At 41.0% G+C, this 19,934-nt stretch overlaps 2 protein-coding genes and 2 non-coding genes across 9 annotated transcripts in view; 1 reads left to right on the top strand and 3 right to left on the bottom strand.

Annotated features, from left to right (window-relative positions):
• Nucleotides 1–19,934, top strand: part of LOC111948918 (uncharacterized) — a 377,453-nt gene that overhangs the window by 27,297 nt on the left and 330,222 nt on the right. Inside the window, exons 1-3 of one of the 4 annotated variants that reach the window (XM_078935760.1) lie at nt 755–1,512; nt 3,910–4,362; nt 10,028–11,974. The exons of 2 other annotated variants lie outside the window; for them this stretch is intronic. In XM_078935760.1, the coding sequence (XP_078791886.1) occupies nt 1,341–1,512; nt 3,910–4,362; nt 10,028–10,905 (1,503 nt within the window). In that variant the 5' untranslated portion in view covers nt 755–1,340 and the 3' untranslated portion in view covers nt 10,906–11,974. Of the gene's footprint in view, nt 1–754; nt 1,513–3,909; nt 4,363–10,027; nt 11,975–19,934 lie in introns of those variants that run through there. One more of the 4 variants, XM_078935754.1, reaches the window with a different exon arrangement.
• LOC144986665 (NACHT, LRR and PYD domains-containing protein 12-like) overlaps nt 1–19,934 on the bottom strand; it is a 515,000-nt gene that overhangs the window by 422,306 nt on the left and 72,760 nt on the right. The gene's annotated exons all lie outside the window — the stretch shown is intronic.
• trnar-ucg (transfer RNA arginine (anticodon UCG)) lies at nt 12,840–12,918 on the bottom strand. The gene has a single exon. It is a non-coding gene; the product is annotated as a tRNA-Arg (tRNA).
• Nucleotides 19,685–19,757, bottom strand: trnar-ccg (transfer RNA arginine (anticodon CCG)). The gene has a single exon. It is a non-coding gene; the product is annotated as a tRNA-Arg (tRNA).

Raw genomic sequence — 19,934 nt, 5'->3', positions numbered from 1 at the left:
TATGCATTCTAAAAATCAAAACGGGGCCGTAGGGACCCTAACACCATAGGAAGGTAAAAGGACTGTCCAGAGTTGGTCCTGATCCGGTTCTAGTCTTTCTGGCTCCAACTTCTCTTTCCTGTCAGGAACCCTTCATGTTCTCTGCCTTCCTCACATTTCACAGAAGAAGAAAACACTGTTCTAGTGGAACATCTACAACTTCTGTCCATGATTCAGAGGAACTGCAGAAAGATGACTCCTCCCACTTTGGGTTTGGTCAAATAAAGAAAAGACAAAACAACCAAATCAAAACAATTTGGATCAATTCTGGCAGAAAATGTTCAAAATTTTCAACTTTCAGGAAAAACGGTTCAAAGAAATAAATCTATTTTAGAATCTATGAAGAACACTGACTGGAAAACAGCACCAGACTGCTGCAGCTGCAGACCTTCATGTGACTGTGGGAGCTGCAGCAGCTGCAAACATCTGGACTTCCTGCTGCAGCTGCAGACCTTCATGTGACTGTGGGAGCTGCAGCAGCTGCAAACATCTGGACTTCCTGCTGCAGCTGCAGACCTTCATGTGACTGTGGGAGCTGCTGCAGCTGAGGAGCTCAGCATCTCTGCAGACTCAGACGGAGCTCAGAGCTTCTGAAAGGAAATGACAGAGTTGTGGAAGTTTAGTGGCTGAACTTCTTGGAGGTCCTGCTTGGTTCAGGTTGTTGCTGGTGGTGGAAAGAGCTCCTGCAGACCTCTCTGCTGTTGGAAGGATCTTCTGTCTGCAGACTCTCTGATGCTTCAGCAGGAGGCGCTGCAGTGTGGTCCTCCTCATGAGTCCTGAAGCTGCACCGTCAGCTGCAGAGCTTCAGAGCTGCTTCTTCTCAGACCACTTTCTTTGGTTCTGATGTTTTATTATATTGTTGTTATTATCATTATTATTAATTTTTATTTATCTTAATTTCTTTCCCCCCGCCATCGACATCATAATATAAGCAAAAGATAACGCTCCAGACCAGCTGGTGGCGCTAAAGCACCATGACGCTGTTAGCCAAACAAAGAAGAAGAACAGCACGAGGCGCTAGCAGCGTTAGCTTGTTAGCTGGCTAGCAGCGTTAGCTTTTGTTTAGAGGTCGGTGGTGTTTTGTTGGGACGTTTGTGAGGTTTTTGGACAGAAAGGACGATACGTGGTTTGTGTGGGAACTCTCAGCATTTTCCAAAGTGTCGTAAATGAGTGAAGAAGTGTTGAACGGAAAGACAACGTGGATTGCTGTGATTGTGAGACTAGCAGATGATCGGTCGGAGCTGCAGTGAAGAGGACGGCGGTGTTTGTGGGAGTTGGAGCTGAAGATCGGAGCAGGAACCATGTCTTCCCTTCAGTCTCTGAGAGAGTTGATCAGCGAGCGACTAGCTGCTGCTGCTGAAGAAATCTGCAGACTCTGTGAAGGAACCATCGTCCAGTACGAGCAGGAGCTCTGTCGTCAGCGCAGACTGCTGGATGTCATCTGGAAACCACAGCTGCAGCTACACCACATAGGTATGTGACCTTTATCAGAGAAACAGAGAAGCCCTTTGAGCTTCATGCTTTTCTTTGTGGGGACCCGTCTGTCATCATTCAGTGGCGGTTCTACACCGGGGGTGGTCAAACTACGGCCCGCGATAAAAGGAGTAAGCCCTGGCTGCAGCCTGCAGAATTGCTCAACATAGTGGAATGCTGGAACGCTGGGGCTATGTGAACATGCTGTGGAATGTTAACCCCGCCCACATTGAGCCCGTCTGCTGTGGAATGTTAACCCCGCCCACGCTGAGCCCGTGCATTTGATTCACCTTTGTCACAGCAGTTGTGATTGCAGGAAAGGGGAAGAATCAGTGGAGAACATTTTGTGTCATTGGTAATTGTATGAGGAAGAAAAAGAACAGAGGTAGGAAAATTTGAATGGTGCAATTTTTTTTTATGTATCACTTAAAAAAAATGATTCAAGCCCCTCTGTCATGTAACACAATAAAATTCTGTTTGTTTTATTTAAAAATATTTATTTTAAAAGAATGTATCTACATTTAATTGACCTAACACAAAATGTATTAATAGTTTTCCCTATAACTCCAGTAATCCAAAATAATTGAGTTCAAGTAAGGGGCTTGCTGTTGAATGCTGTTTTCCTTTTGTTTCTCTTTATTCTTTTTGCCGTCTCACGGCTACAATTTTTCACCTATTTTAACCATTGAACTATTAAAATGTCCAACTCCTTTGTCTAATGCCTGGTATGACATTTGGTCTTTCAAATCCTTCGACTTTTCAAAAGTGAAAACTTTCGTTCGTTTTTTCCATGTAAAAAACGAACTGAGGCATGAAATCGTTTCAACACGGCTTCTCCCAATAAGACGATACACGACTAGCCTCATTTATGTAAATAATTAATCTATTTGTTTATAGCGGCGGCTGTGTGTAGTCACTTGTCACAAAAGTGTTAGCTCAGTGCGTTAGTTAGCGGGCTTAACATACAGATGTTCTGAGTTCGAGGCTGACTTTAGACTGCTGTTTTAATGGTTTTTTTATTCCCTTGCCTTTTCTTGATAAAATTGATTTTGACTAACTCAATTATATTTCGTTACATGGAAGAATTTTCCTAGAGGTGGGGTTACTCATATTTTTTGGATGGAAATCCTGCCCGCAATTAAATTGAGTTCATCCAATGAGTTATTTTTTTGTGTCCGTGAGGCCAGACAAAATGTATTAACTCCCTAATACATGCACATGGAAACTTGTAAACGGCATACACAGACAGCAATCACTGTATAAATTCTTTAATTCAATTAAATATTTGTTTTTATTTGGCGCAAATTCGAACTACAGACGTCTCAACGAGCTTCATACCTGTAATTGTAAGGTAAACATACAATGAAAAAGGGATCATGAATACAATGAATGCATTAGGATAATACTAAACTTTAACAAAACAGACTAAACTAAACTAAACTGATATTCCTGTTCTTAGACCCCCCCCCCCCCCTCACGGTGAGGAAAAACTCCTTAAAAACCGGTAGGTGGCGATATTGCACATGGAAACTTGTAAAACCAAAGAAGAAGACGGGCTCAATGTGGGCGGGGTTAACATTCCACAGCGTGTTCACATTCCTCAGTGTTTCATTCAGCATTCCACTATGTTGTGCAGTTCTGCGGGCTGCAGCCAGGGGTAGTTGGAGTAAAGAGGGAGAGGATCCACTATTTATTGTATTTGTGTGGGTGTGCGCGCGTGTGTGTGCTTTAATGTATATTTTTCCTGAATTTTTGTCTTTGAAAATCATAGTGTTATTTGGTCATTGCTTTATTTCATAAATAATCATGAATGAATGACAATGTATTCATATAGAAATTTACAAGTCCTTGAGGTACAAAAGGGCTTCACAAAAAAATTAAATGAAAAGAAAAAATGATCTAAAATGGGAACAAAGGTTTTAAACTAAAAACTCTAGAATATTCTGTTTTAGAATATAATTTTCAATATAAATGTTTTCATCTACATTCCATGTTATATCATTCTCACTCCATCTGCTCGTGGTCCTGCCCTTCTATCAAATTTTAGAACCCAATGTGGCCCGCCAGTTAAAATAATTGCCCACCCCTGTTCTGTACTAACTCACTCCCCGGCGATAAACCAGTCATTTTTCTGTTTTCTTTGTGTGCTAATTGTGCTATACAAATAAAATTGCCTTGTCTTACTCTCACAAGAACAATCCACCAAAAAGTTACTTCAGTAAATGTAACGTGTTACTACTCACCCCTGTATATATATTTATTTCAATTAGTCTCTGCTGGTCCTCCAGACTCCTCAGACATTTTCTCCAATGTTTACAGATTTTATTGGTGCTTGAAAAAAAACCCAAAGTCCTGGAAACGTATAAAAGGCTCCTTGTTGTGTTTGTGTCCCTGCAGTTCTCCCCCAGCATTGGATGACTGAAGAAGAAGATCTCTGCAACCAGCAGAGGAACTTCAGAGTGGAACAGGAGGAACCAGAACCTCCACAGATTAAAGAGGAACAGGAGGAACTCTTTATCAGTCAGGATGAAGATAAGCTTGATCTGAAGCAGGAGACTGATACCTTGATGGAGATTCCTACTTATGAGGAAGATGAGAACAGTGAAGCAGATCTAAACAATCAGCAGAGCTTTAATGTAACTGATAGTCAGGATGAAGAAGGAAACCAACATGAAAAATCAACATCAACTACAGATGAAGAGACAGAATCAACATCAACTACAGATGAAGAGACAGACCCACAGAACAGATATCAGAGGAAGAGAAGAAACGGAAGTCATGTCCAAAGTGTGGACGGCTCTCACATGTCAGCAGATCAGTGTGACTCTGGTCTTCATCTCCACACTATCGGTATGTTCACTTCAACAACGTTTCTATCTTGAGCTTCAAGCTCTCCAAACATGCAGTCCATCAACAGCGTGTCCTGGAAGAGTCTCTTCTGTCCCCTCCAGTTGAAAAGACAGTAGACATTGTTGGTCAGTGCAGCCCACAACATTCTTCAAATCACATGATCTTAGTTGGTCCCTCCAGCTAACGACAAACAGGAAACCTTAACAGATCAAAGAGAAAATTGTTAGCAGATAAAAAGTACAATCTGTTTTGTCGTCTGTGGTTCTAAGTTTGTAGTTCAGTTCTTTTCAGCAGATTTCTCTGTCAAACCCAAAATCCCATCTAAGGCTGCCTTTACACTGCATTGTGCATTAGTGTGTGTAAGGAGAGAGTCCCCCCCTCTCTCCTGTGAGCGCGGTGGTGTGAGCGCGGAGCGGGGGACTGTTGGAGAACCGTAAATTACAAATAAGCTGTCTCGCCCAAAAGTTTCGGAGTCTCTTAGCCCCCTCTGGAGGCTGAGGGTTCAGAACGGAAAAGAGAACCCCGAGGACATCTCCCGTGTGTTTCTGACTACGGTCGGAAAAGAGAAGTCATCGCGCAGGAAAGATTCAACACTTGGATCAAACTGTTAGTACAGCACAACGTCTGCAAACACTTCCTCATTCAAAACTCAGAGAGAGCACATAAGCCGGCCGACCAGCCCTCATTTTTACTCCCCCATGCATCCCGTCAGGAGCGCCCAAGGCAACGCCTCCTTCTGTCGCTGCGTTGCCTCCATGACAACCACAATCACAAAAGTCCGAAAAAGGTCCGCGGAGGGCGGAAATACTACTACGTAGTCCTCAGAATGTCTACGTTTGATAGTATCAGCATTGTATAGTGTAAATGCAGACATCAGATATGGGTCACTTTTAAAAGATGATGTAAGCGGGTCGTCAAACAAATCGGATATAGTCAGAAAATTGGATATGAGCATCAAGACCTGCAGTGTAAAGCCGGCCTAAACCTCTTTGATGTCTCCATGTCTCCAATTCCAGACATTCAGACAGATTCTATTTCCAAAACTACATTTCAAGCTAAAACCCAAAGACAGGGTCCTGCTCATGGATCTGCAGACAGAAAAGATTCAAACCTGAACACATCAGTGAAAAACTGCTTAGTGTCAGAATCGTTCTCCATCTTTTCTGGACTGATTCTTCCTCCAGTGCAGCTTCATCTTCATCAAACTGCTCCTCATTGTTGGGTGGAAACACAACAGGGAGGTTTTTCTGTGTCCAGTTCAGCTCCATGAATGTTCAGGCTGTTTAATGTCAGTGATTTCAGTTTAGAAAAACTGCATCTCTGTTAGGGTTGGGCGATGTCCCCTAAATCGGCCATTGACAATGTTTGGTGTCAACCATCAGGATGGACGATGACATCTTCGGGGGGGGGGGGGGGGGGGGGGGGGGGGGGGGGGTTACGCGAGCGGTGTATGTGGGAGATTTAAGACTGCGATCCGTCCCGCAGCTCTAGGGGTACGAGCTACCGAACTCAGAACCGGGTCTAAAAGTGTAGCATCACGATGGTGTCTCTCCATCAGGATGTCAGTCACCCATCACGTCCATCGGCGCAACCCTAATCTCTGCTGAGATTTGCTTCACTTCCATAAGAACCTCAGCAGCATCAGGATCATTTTGTTGATGGTTTGTTTGTGGAATGACATTTCATACTCATAGCTTCAGTGGAGATCAAGAGTCTGGAACCTTTAACACTTAAAGAACCATTTGATCCAGTTTCTTCCAGACCAAAACCCAACAAAAGCCACAAAGTTCCACTTCACTGTTTAACAAAATACTTTTTATTTCTGTTTTTCGGACTATTAAGACAATCATTTATTAAATATAACACTTAAATATTTACAAGTGTTGTTAGAACTTTGTGTGATTAATCAATCATTACCTATTATTAAGTAATTTAATTAATTTATTTTTAATCTAACCTAATAATTGCTGTGAAAAGCCTGATTTTGAGGTGTTTTTATAGAAATCTGTGACATTGTGGTTAGGGTTGGGCGATGTTCCCTAAATGGGCAGTTGACGATGTTTGCAGTCAACCATCGGGATGGACGATGATATCGGGGGGGGGGGGGGGGTAATTTTTCGTTATTATACAAATACTGAGGGAAGTGACTAAGTGACTTTAACAAAACAAAGACAAACAAACTCCACTCCTGCACTTAATTAGTCGGTCAGGTGGACCGGTGGAGCGAGCGACCGTGTCTGAGCAGAGCAGACGGACTCTTATCGTTGCGTTTCAGGGAAGGTAGGATGATTTCTTACGTGTAAGAGACTAAGGACTGTGATCTGTCCCGCACCTCTACGTGAACGAGCTACCGAACTCAGGAGAACCGGGTGTCCCGCATATGTCCTGGGCAGAGCTCGGTCGGACCGTCAGCGCCCCAAAGCCGCTGTGTGGCAGAAATGTCGCTAAGTCCTCAGAAACCATTCAAACAATCACATGGATTTGTGTTTCCAGTCGTGTCCCAACAAAACAAAGGCTAATATTATTCCCACATATTTACGTGCAGCCTTTCCCGCATGGATTTATGTTCACCCAAGCTAATGTTGTTAGCCCGTGTTAGCATACCGCTGACCCTGGCTTCTTTACGGCTCCGTTCTTTAACAGAAAAAGCGCTGACCACACAGATTTAAATTAAAATGATGAGCGAACATGCGCTTCATAATAACCGTAACATTAATAAAAGCACGTTTAGGAGATCATATCGTATATTACAGAGCTGACATATCTATGCATGTAGCCGCTCGGCGAAACTAATTTTTTTTTCCGGTATTAGAAATACTACTGCGCATGTGGGAATGATTTATTACAAACATATAGAAGATCGTCTCGTGCAGCTTCCAGCTGATTTTGCTGTTCCAGGACAGCTACAGCCCCATGAACGGCTCTAGCAGATTTCACCATGCTAAACTTTAGGCGTTTGCTGACATCATCGCCCCGCCTCCCCCTGGAAATGCTAACTGGAATTGAGTTTTGCAACACTGTTCGCAGGGTGGATGTGAAAATGAAAAAGCATTTCTGTTAATTCATTATCATTTTCAAGTTAGACATTTCTAACTGAATTTTATGGTGTCAATTCAGCGCCTAAAGAATTGCGCATCAAAACTATAAAACCGCGCATCAAAACCCCAAATCTGTGAATCAAAATGCATAAATTGAGAACCAAAAGCTATAATTTGCAACCAAAAGCTATAACCCAAAGCACAATCATATTTCTCAGTTGTTGATTTGTTTTCTCGTCATTCTGAAATCCTGTTTTTGAGTTGCAGTTTTATTTTGAAATCGCCTTTTTGAGTTGCGCTTTTATTTGTTGCGGTTTTGCTTCTAAACCTGTCAATACGTAAAAACAGCGACACGTCAGTCAAGGGGAGGAGAGGCGGGATATCCCCGGCATTCAAAAGCTCATTGGCTACCTAATATCTCAGAGTCTTACGTCAACATACCAGTTTTTCCCATTTTTTCAAATCTTTTGCTGTATTAAATGATCAAACGTGTACTTTATGTAACCAAAGGACGCCAGCACAGTCAGATGAGGATCTCCACCAGTAGCTGCTAGTGAAAAAAGATGTTGCATGAAAAACTATCGCAATTGAATGCTTCCCTGAGACAGTTTCTGACAGTTTGTGCTGAAATTTTGTGGTTATGCAAACCGATTGTTTCAAGCTGCAGATTGCGGCATTTCCCACATCAATTTATGTTCATTAAAGGCTAAATGTAAGCGCATGTTAACCTTCACCTAACCGTTCTTCCGGCTTCGTTCTACCACAAAAAAGCACTGACCACACGGATTAAAAATAAAATGATGAGCGAACAGGCACTTCAGAATAACCATAACAAAAATAAAAGTACGTTTAAAAGATTGTCTCGTGTATTACGGAGCTGTTAATAGATGGGCTAGTGTCACTATGACTCAGAGGTAAATTCACTCCTGAGCATGCGCTGTTCTCTCCGTCACGCAGCTGACCGGCTTTTCCAAACCCGTTGGTGATGGTGGATTTTTTTCACGCTGCTTTTAACGATTGCTTTTAACTTGAAAGCTGCATCATATTGTAGTGACGGTCACGTGCATGTTGGGTCTAATGGCACCAAAGGATTCTGGGATGCGGCTGGGCGTGTTTCTTTTTGTTGAACCATGACTGAAGTGTCTAAGACCTGAAGTGAGGTCCATGCTGTTTGGCTGCTTAGAGGTGTGCCGAAAACTAATTGGCTCGCTGCTCGAAGTTGGATTACGTATTCAACCTTGCTCAGAGACTGAAAGAACATTCAAGGCGGCCGCCAAATAAATCCATAAATTAGCTGTGTCACTGAAAAAGCCGCAGGGCTGTAAGCGCAGGACAAAAGTAGCGGCTTATAGTCCGGAAATTATGGTAGTTCACTCAGTTGTAATGTGCTGTGATTCACAGTAGCAGATTCAAGCAGTTGAAATCGCTGATTTGAGGTTGTAACTCTAATGAACACATGCAAATGGTAATTTGTCAGTTGTGATTTTATTTGTCAAGCTTTACAGCAGAAGATTTTTTCCCCCACAGATGCAGACTTTTGGTTTACCACATTCTATTTTACATGTTCTTACATCAAATCTTGAAGCTCGTCCATATTGACACATTTTTACCCTCTGCGCTGCCAGTATCACTTCTAGGCTAACACGCACACATAAACACACCCACTAACACCACCACAGGCAGGTTTTTGACCCCCATTGATGGGGCCCCAGACCTCGGTCCTGGAGGTGATTTCTAAATAAAATAAATACAATAACAGGCATGTGAATGTAACTTTATTAGTTGCATATTCCTAACATTACAGAGCTGGTGTTGTGCTGAAATAAGCCTCAGAGACTGTGTCAAACATTTACTATAGATGCCTGCATCTTTACTGTCAATAATGACAAGAATCTAAAACATTATATTTGTTTTCAGACTGTTTTCCTATTTGTAGTTTCATATCAAAATAATTGGAGACAGAATCAGGTTAAAAGTACATTTTCTGTTAATCCCTCCGTCCCTTTCTAGTTAACCTCTCCTATTTATCTCAGCAGGATTTATGCAGTTAGATGACAGTAAAGACCTGTTTGTACCATTTATTAATTACTTTTCTGCATTTTCATTTCCTTAAAAAAAACAAAGAAAATATTATTTTGTATCTTTAACAGCTTCAGACTACAGGTAATATTTTTATGTATTTTTTTTCTTTCTAACTTGTCCTGTCCAACAGCTGGGCAGATAGATGAGAACTAAAGGCGTCTTGTGTTGGACATATTTTACTTTAACAACAGGGGTTATAAATCTTCTGACAAACCAGAGGTATGTCTGAATAAACCCCTTTTGTAATCGAGGCCAAACTTTATTCCTTTTAATTGTTTTTGAAAGTCTTTTGTGTTGGACCGGACGGAAAAGGAAAGACTACAAGTTATTGACTGAAACAGCTCTCCTCATAGGGGGGAGGTGTGGGGGGCCTTTTTCAGCACAGTTTTATACTGTTATGCTAAAGAAAACAAGAAACTTATTTTAAAAAATTAATCGTTTTTTAATGTGCATCTTCTGAATGATACTATTAAAATTCAATTGGTACTTAACAATACATAAAGTCACCATAACATATAAAAGGGCCTTTTCTTGTGTCCCTGCAGTCCTCCCCCAGTGTTGGATGAATAAAGAAGAAGATCTCTGCATCCAGCAGAGGAACTTCAGAGTGGAACAGGAAGAACTGGAACTTCCACAGACCAAAGAGGAAATACAGGAACCAGAACCACCACAGATTAAGGAGGAACCAGGGGAACTCTTCATCAGTCAGGATGAAGATCAGCTTGATCTGAAGCAGGAGACTGATACCTTGATGGAGATTCCTACTTATGAGGAAGATGAGAACAGTGAAGCAGATCTAAACAATCAGCAGAGCTTTAATGTAACTGATAGTCAGGATAAAGGAGAAAACCAACATGAAGAATCAACATCAACTACAGATGAAGAGACAGACCCACAGAACAGAGATCAGAGGAAGAAAAGAGACACAAGTCATGTCCAAAGTGTGGACAGCTCTCACATGTCAGAAGGTCAGTGTAACTCTGATTTGAGAAAAAAACCCAAAAAGACAAATCTGGGTAAGAAATACAAACAATCTAAAAAAGAAGAGAAACTTTCCTCTATCAGGTCTGGTAAAAACTCAAAAATAATTACTAACCTGTCTGACTACATGGAAACTGGGTCTGATGAAAGATTTTATATCTGTAAAGAATGTGGTAAAAGCTTTTGTAACATATCTCTGTTCAGAATTCATATCAGAATCCATGCAGAAGATAAGCGATTTTCTTGTAAAGAATGTGATAAAAGTTTTAATTATATGTCTCATCTCAAAACACACATGAGAACTCACACAGGAGAGAAGCCTTTTTCTTGTAAAGAATGTAAAAAAAGTTTTAGTCACATGTCTCATCTCAAGATACACATGAGAATTCACACAGGAGAAAAGCCTTTTTCTTGTAAAGAATGTAAAAAAAAGTTTTTGTGATGTATCTAATCTCAAAAAACACATGAGAACTCACACAGGAGAAAAGCCTTTTTCTTGTAAAAAATGTGATAAAAGTTTTAGTCACAGATCTAGTGTCAAAAAACACATGAGAATTCATACAGGAGAAAAGCCTTTTTCTTGTACAGAATGCGATAAACGTTTTAGTGATTCATCTAGTCTCCAAAAACACATGAGAACTCATACAGGAGAGAAGCCTTTTTCTTGTAAAAAATGTAATAAAAGTTTTAGTTTTGTATATAATCTCAAAACACACATGAGAACTCACACAGGAGAAAGGCCTTTTTCTTGTAAAGAATGTAAAAAATGTTTTAGTCGTACATCTGATCTAAAAACACACATGAGAACTCACACAGGAGAAAAGCCTTTTTCTTGTAAAGAATGTAAAAAAAGTTTTTGTCAGGTATCTCATCTCAAAAGACACATGAGAATTTGTAAGACTTTGTCTTGACAATGGTAGGATTTAGTGTAAACTGTAAATTCTAAACTTTTCTGATAAGAGGTTGACCTCTCAACCTCTGTTCCACAGCAGAAGACTTTATTTTACAGGGGGAAAGTTCTGTATCTCAGAAAAATTAAATATTTTAGAATAAGATTTTAATGCTTAAAACTTCTGGGGTCAAACCCCAATGATCTAATAAACTCCATAGCAACCTGAGCTTTCATTTCATGTACATAGAGCCACAGGCTGATGGCCTCCATACCATGTTGATGCAATAACTTGATTAAAGGGAAGAACAAGTGAATATTGAATGTGTAGAAATGAACTTTTATAAAAATAAATTAAATAAAACTTTGGCTGTTTTGATCTATGAATCACTACAGGAGGTCCTTTGTCCCAACAGCAGTTAGACTATAGAATGACACAGTTTAGGACTGCTGAAACTGCTGTTGGATTTACTCATTCGTTTAGGACGTGTACTTTTACTTCCACTTTTATTACTATTTTAATTTTTACTGGCTATTTGTTTTTCTAACTGCTATATTTCTTGTATGGCTGCTGTAACAACTGAATTTTCCTCCGGGATCAATAAAGTCTTGTCTCGTCTTATCCTGACTTTCTTGGACAGCTTTTTTTAGGATTTCATCTTTTCTAAGCCACAATTATCAAAAGCAACAAAGTAAAGGATCAATACATTTCAATCTATGTGTAATGATACTAAATGATGAGTGTCACTGCTGACAAAATGTGAAAAACTTTTCACAAAATGAATTATTTTAGATGTACCTGTTAATAGAAATGAGTTGTTTTGACTAAGAGCTAACATTTGGTAGAGTTAACATCTAGTAGAGTATACATTTACTCTTTATTTTCTGTCAATAAATAATATTTATCAATAAATCCTTGATTGTAAATGATGGATCTAAAGTTGAAAAGAAGTCAAAGTGCTGACTCAGCACAGATCAAAGGAGACACAGATGATTTCCTGGAATGAAGAAAACATCAAACATCATGATGTGATCTGGAACTGAGCTGTTCTTCAGAAGATCCTCCCAAACATGGAAACTGTTGCTGCAACACGTGAAGGTTTGGTTCTGTTGCTAGTGAGATCTGATGGATCAGAACCAGACTTCTGTCAGCTGGAACTGTAGCTTCTTCCAGACCATGTGACCTCATGGACAAAGTTCCAACATGGTTTCAATGAAATGTGGAGGTTTTCCAGGAAACGTTGCTGCAGTTCCTCCGTCTCATCAAATGAGAGATTTCTCTGCACTAAAGAAGAAAATCTTCCAGAACAGCTTCAAGCTGCAGAAAAATTGTTTCCATCATTCTGAGGACATTTCTTTAGGCTTCATGTGAAGAAAACAAACTGTTTGAAAAGATGAAAACAGAAACAAAGACGTTTCTAGAAGCTGCAGATGCAGTTACAAAGAACAGCCAGCAGGTGTCTCACTGTGGGAGTCTCTGAAAGTTCTGCCTCCATCCATGAAGGGATTTGAACCCTCAGTCTTCTGATCCGAAGTCAGACGCCTTGTCCATTAGGCCACATGGTCTGTGAGAACAGCCAAGTCCAGCTGGATCTGAACGACACCATCCTCCAGCTGGTCTGGAGGCGGGAACTGCTTGGGTTCTGGCTGGATGTCCGTCTGTCCTCAGTCCTTTCATGGCTGCAGTCCCTTCTCTTCTTTCTGCAGCTTTTGATAACAGAAACATAAAAAAACAGAAACAAGTTCTATTGAGAATATAGTTTGTTTGGTCTTGTATGTTGTATAAGTTTGATTTTGCCCCACAACCTAACCTGTATGGACTTTTCCTGGCCCGTTGTACTCATCGTACCGCGCTGCTCCCGTTCTCCACATTGTGACTCACCGGGATGTTAAAAGTGAGCAGCGCTTCATCCATGTCAGTGATTCAGCTGGGCTGGAGGAGTTTGTCTGCGATCTTTTTACTGCAGTACGAGCGGAAGATGAACAGCTTTTGATTGTAATCCGCTGAACATGGATGGAAAGATGATGCCGCTAAACCAGAGTATAAAGTTTCCTCTGTAAGCTTCTCCAAGCCGATCAAACTAATTGTTAATCTATTACCTTTAAAATCTATTGCATATTACATGTTTTTGTGTCATGCTTGTTGAAATACAGTAAAAGAAACCGAACATTCCCGCTGCTGAAGTTGGCTTGCGATTCAACGTTCCACAAACAGTCATTTTCCACAGTGGACCGTCACCACACACTTTACAAGACAGTTTTTCACAACTTTTCTGACAACAAATCCTGAAATTGTTCCATTCAAGGAAACATTGACTAATATTTGTATTGATGCTGTTTTCCATCTGTGTTTTCAAACCTGCATCAAGAATTACCTCATGTTTATTGATTCACTTTCTTTGGAAGTTTGGCTTCTCTGATGAACCACCAGAGGGCGACAGAGAACTGTTGATATTATTAACACAACAGTCAAAGAAATCAACATTTAGCACAAAGTGAACAAACTTAGGTCACGTGCTAACGTTCTGATTCTGTTGGAAAAGCCTTTTGTTTTGATTTCTTCAGAATTTTGGCTCAAAAAGACCAATGACAAATGAAACTCCAATGAAGTTCCTTTATAATGAGGAAATGAAATGTTAGTTTTACTGAATTATCAAATGGAGACTCAGCTTCAGGTGATAAAAAAGGTTGGTGCTATTTCCTGTTTTAGAAAGAACATGCCTTCTGCTCAGTTTGCAGTGAACGTTACTCATTTATGTCAGTTTTTAATGAACTGAAATACCTCCACACAGGAGACAACATTTAATTTTTGACAACACATTAACACTATTTTACACAGAAATACTTTAGACGTTTTACTTTTTGAACTTTTTTTTTTTTTTTTTTTTACTTTTTGAACTTTTCTGTGATTTGTTTAATGAAAATAGCATCACATCACCGTCACTGCCTGGACCTCTTTCTGGGTCCTAGTGCCCTAAAGGTTACAGCTCCTGGTTCCACAAGAAAAAAGTCCATTCTAGAGGCCACTCTGACGTCAGCATCATCAAAGACAGCGTTACCTAGCAACCATACCAAGACCATAGCAGCTATAGAGGGAAACACAACAAACCATCAACGGCGGTTAAAGCAGTCAGACGTTTGTTCTGCAGCTCAGCAAAAATCTCTGCTTTAGGTTTTGGGGAGAAAAACAAAGGAAAACACACGGAGAAGGATTCTGCAAAGGAAATCCCAAGTTCTATTGGTAAGTCAGCGTCCTGGAAACATGCTTTGTTGGTTCTGAAGTGGCATGAATGCAGACTTAGATTGGTTTGTTTCCTTGGATTCTTCAGATGGATTCAAGCTGTAAATGTTGTCAGCATAAAGCAAGTTTGGACTAAACTAAAGCAGAAAGTGGCTTTGAAGATGGTCAGGAGAAATGAGGGCTTTTTTCAGGAATTCTTGGAAGAGGAGGACTTCTCCAAACAACCAGAATCTAGGAGGAGGTTTTTTCAGCATTGAGATCAGGATTTAGCATGAGCTTCAATCCCATTTTTGTTCAATCCAAATGTTTACCGTCATATTCAGGAGTTCAACTCTGAAAGCCACCATGACATCATAGACATTAAAGACCCTGTTACCTAGCAACCAAACACAACAAACTGTAGACTATTCAAACTGGACATTTTGGGGCAACAATTCTTTTCTAACTCAAGTTTTGATGAAAAATCCAAATGATGGAAACAGATTGTGTAAAGGAAATGAGGATCTATTGTGAGTCACAGTCCTGGAAACATGAGTTGTGCTCTGATGAAGACGCCTGATCCAAATGTGGATTTTTGAAATGTTCTTCATGAGATTCAAACTGATTGAAGCTTTGAATTAAAGGTGTCAACACATTTCTGCATTGGATTCATTCTGTTTCAGTGTCTAAGGTTGGTTTTGTGGCAGAAACCAAGTTTTTGTTGAACAGTAGCGTTTGAAAAAGCAGAAAGTGGCTTTGAAGATGGTCAGGAGAACTTCTTTGAAGAGGAGGACTTCTCCAAACAACCACAACCTTAGAGGAAGTTTTCTGAGCATTCATAGAATGCTTTTACAATGACTCATCATTTTCCACTAGAAGCTAATGAGTTTTTCCAAATGCATGCTGGGTATTCTTAGTTCTAGCTTGGAAAGCACTTTGTGGGATTTCCCTGGAAAACCTGCTTTATCAATCATTTTGGTCTCTTTTTCTTCTTCTAAGCTCCAGCTTGGTGAGTATGCAGGTTGCCATGGCAACCACTGTCCAGGTCAAAGGGAGGACCACGGCCATCCAGTCTCCAGGCTTTTGGATTGATTTGGATTTGAGAAACATTTGTTTCCCACATTTTAATAGTAGAATTCAACACGGGACATATAGTGGATTGTAAGAATAGGAACAAAAACAGCAACAACAAAATAATCCTCCTCCCCTTAAAACATGCATTTGACTCTGAACAAGTCGAAAACAAATCCAAGCAAAGACCAGCGCTGGGGCTCCTCTGAAGGTCCAGACACAGAGAGGCCCAGAGTGACCCCCCCTTTCTCCTTTTTGCTCTCTCCAGTGGCTGACTCCGCCCCTTAGGACGTCCCCCTGTGTGGATCAGTGGTCAGTGGGTTGGAACCTGCTGCAAATGCAGGCTCTGGTTCTAACTGCTGGATCAGAAGTGGAATGGGAGCTGTAGTGGTGTGTCTGCAGCTGGATGTGGAACACATGAGGGAGGGGTCAAAGGTCAATCTTTCTTCCAAACAAATGTTGTCAGTCTATTCTCCAACAATGCTCCAACATCTTCAAAGGTTTTTGGTCCCAAATCCAGAGTGGAGCTGGTAGGACGTGATCATTTCAGCCTCAGATTTGGGATCTGTCATCTCTCTGCCACCGTGACACCGAGTGATGAGTTCATGCTCCAAAGCGGCCCGATCGCTGGCTTTAGGGACTATTCCAAAAGCTTTCAATGATGGCGGGGAATGAACATTAGGAACAGATGACGGCTTGAAATGTCTGCTGTTGGTTTCTGATCCAGACAGAAATTCAATCAAATGTCTGTGAATCCATGATTTCCTTAGAATCTTTGACTCTAGATTCGGATCCATCTGGTTCAAAGGATGAAACTGCAGCTAAAAGTCTTTCAAAAGTCCAAATCCTCAAAGATGAAACAGAAAGTTCCTAGAAAGTCAAATGAAAAACAATCAGATTGTCTTAGATAAACCCGTTTGGAAGTTAAAGCATAGAAACAAAGAAAGTTCCAAAAGCTAAAAGCCTGAAATAAAGAAAAGTCCAAAGAAAAACAGAAATCCCACATTTGGATCAGTAAAGACATGAATTCTCCAGAAACAGCTCTGAGCAGCAGCCATGAAGGGACTGAGAACAGACGGACATCAAAGCAGAATCCAAGCAGCACCTTCATCCTGATGAAGCTCCGCCCTCTGACCTTCAGCAGTCATCTCCAGGCTCCGCCCCCAGTCTGTGACGGCTGGATGATGCTGTCCTCCACCTGCAGCTGGACCTGGATGTTCTCTCAGACCATGTGGCCTCATGGATCAGAAGGTTGAGGGTTCAAGTCTGATGATTTATTTATTTATTTTAATTTTTATAATTTATCAGTTTATTTTTCCTGAATTTTAGTCTTTGAAAGTCATAGTGTTATTTGGTCATTGTTTTATTTTATAAATAATGTTATTTATTTTATTAAAAGGATCATGAATGAATGAAACTGTATTCATATAGAACTTTACATCTCCCTCAAGGTACCAAAGGGCTTCACAATAAAAAAGAGATCTAAATTTGGAACAAAAGTTTATTAGTATATTATTTGTAAACTAAAAAATCTAGAATATTCTGTTTTAAAATATATAATTTTCAATCCAAATGTTTTCATCTACATTCCATGTTATATCATTCTCACTCCACAGATCTGCTTCTGGTTCGGCCCTTCTAATAAATTTTAGATCCCAATGTGCCCCCCCTGAGTTAAAATAATTGCCCACCCCTGATCTAACCTACCATTAAAGCTCCTTATTGGCTAAACACACCTGATCCAGGTAATCAGCAGCAGATGAACTCAAATGACCTCATGAGTCATTCTATCAATCAGTCTGCATCAGTCAGACTCCTGGGGCCTCATTTATAAAACTTTGCGTAGGATTTGCGTCAGAAGTGGCGTACGGATGAAACATAGGATGTGCGTACGCACAGAAATATTCGGATTTATAAAACCGTGCGCACGCACATCCTACGCATCTTTCCCTTAATAAATCACAACCAATTCTAAATGCTGCGCAGCTTTTGCGGCTTCATGATACGCCCATATTTGTCCATAAATAGTCCGTGAAACGCCCACAAATGAATATTCATTGATTGCGAAACCATGGCAAACACGGAGAGGAAATAAAATAAACGTAACTTCACTCAATGTGAAGTAGAAGTTATCGTTGGCGAGGTGGAAAAGAGGAGAATAATGTTGTTTGGAGGGCACAGTGTGGGCATTACTAATGCCAAAAAGGCACGTGAGCGGCAAACGGTGGCGGACGCCGTAAATGCTGTAGCCTCACAACCTCGGACTGTGGCCGAAATAAAAGAAAAGGTCGGACATCAAAGTCAAGGCAAAAAAACGTCTAGCGCTGAACCCCCCCCCCCACACACACACACACACACACCCGTGTCTGCCACGGGTGTGTGTGTGGGGGGGGGGGCGACACCGGAGCTGACCCCTCCTGATGAGAGACTGGCGGCAATAATTGGGGAATCCCTTTTAAGTGGAGTGGTGACTGAGGCGCAGGGGGACACCGACGAGCCAGATGCACCGGGTGACACCCCCCCAAAAGCCCGCAGAGGAAGTGGGAACCGGCTCATAAGCCACTCGTCCTCGTTTGCCAACAAGTCTCCTTGCTGTCTAAAGATGCGTTCACTCCAAATTCTTCCATTTGCCACATCTTCTAAGAGCGCAAGATCAGCCATTGTGCGTCATTACGCATTGTGATGGGGCATTTTATTTCCATCCATTTAATTACATCTGACAAGCTACAGATGTCGGTAATAATCGACGTGGAAATGGGAAATTGTTCAGCGCAAATGTAATTTCTTGTTGCTTTCTGAATGGTTGAGACATACGCCATACATTGTTTCATCAAAAATAAAACAAACTAAAGGCATATGCATGAATACCATAATTCCATTGCTTATGAAGAAATGTTTTACTATGAAAACAACTTTCCCCAGTGGAGAATTAATACATCTCTCTCCATCTATCCATCTGTCTGTCTAATTGCACCCATATCTGCTCCGCCAGACGGACACATTAACGAGAATATCAGTTTTGTACATTATTTCGTTCTGTTAACTATATTATTTATGAGGATGAATTGCACAACATGCCAATATTGCAGAACATATTTCACTTTTCTTTTTGCAAATAAGTGTTCATTTGAATTTCTGTTGTAATTTTCGTTTGATTGTTTTGTTTGTTTCACTGCTGATCGATCAAACGGGTGTTCGTCTAGGCTGTTAATTGTAAGACTTGCTTTGTGAAGTCTTCATGTTATTTCTGAGAGGCAGTATTGTCATTTTCACTTTCACGTGTTTCTTCCATCTGCCGACGGCGTCGCCGTTTCTCATTTCACCCGTTTTTGTGCGTACGCCTGGGTCAGAGCTTGCGTGAAGGACCGCACATTTTCCCGTCAAGTTTGCTTTTTATAAATCTCAACTATTGCGTAGAGAGTGGCGTACGCCTTCTTTTGTGCGTACGCAACGTTTATAAATGAGGCCCCTGGTCTGAACATATTGCTGTGACCTGGATTTGAACCGGGGTTCCTGCGGCCTCAACGCAGAGTACTGACCTCTATACGACCCCAGCCCTGAACATGGAGGAACACAGATCTGGTCTATGCTGGTCTCTATGAACCTGATGTTGGAACTTCAGGAACAGCAGAACTGCTACGTTCTCTTCATCCACAAACAGAGAAACAGATCTTCACAGCAGGAACCACTGTGGACTTCACTAACATGCTTTGGTCCAATCAGATCACAGATGTTTTCTCTGTTTACTTAGCATTAGCCTAAAAGTAACGTGTGCAGAAACTGGATGTTTCCTTTATGGTCACCTTCTGACCACACAGAGAAAACCATAGAGATCAACCAACATGAAAGAGACAAACAAGACATGAAGCTTCAACAAGGACACTCTACCATAGCAGCTGGATTCCAGTGAGTCTGAAAGGACAACAAAGAAAGAAATGAATCCTGGATGTCAGATAATTGACTATGTTTCCTGTCAGGAAGTTCCTCTCTCCCCCTGACTGCTAAATGCCAAGTTCTCTGGTAAAGAACATTATCTAAATCCAACCATGAAGGGACTTGAACCCTCAATCTTCTGATCCGGACTCAGACGCCTTGTCCATTAGGCCACATGGTCTGGAAGAAGCCCCAGTTCCAGCTGACAGAAGTCTGGTTCTGATCCATCAGATCTCACTAGCAACAGAACCAAACCTTCACGTGTTGCAGCAACAGTTTCCATGTTTGGGAGGATCTTCTCAAGAACAGCTCAGTTCCAGATCACATCATGATGTTTGATGTTTTCTTCATTCCAGGA

Source organism: Oryzias latipes, chromosome 2 (assembly GCF_053564925.1).
Source record: "Oryzias latipes strain Hd-rR chromosome 2, Olatipes_Hd-rR_3.1".
In the NCBI taxonomy this organism is placed as follows: Eukaryota; Metazoa; Chordata; class Actinopteri; order Beloniformes; family Adrianichthyidae; genus Oryzias; species Oryzias latipes.
Note: the sequence above shows the minus strand (reverse complement) of the source record. Positions and strands in the feature narration are given on the sequence as shown.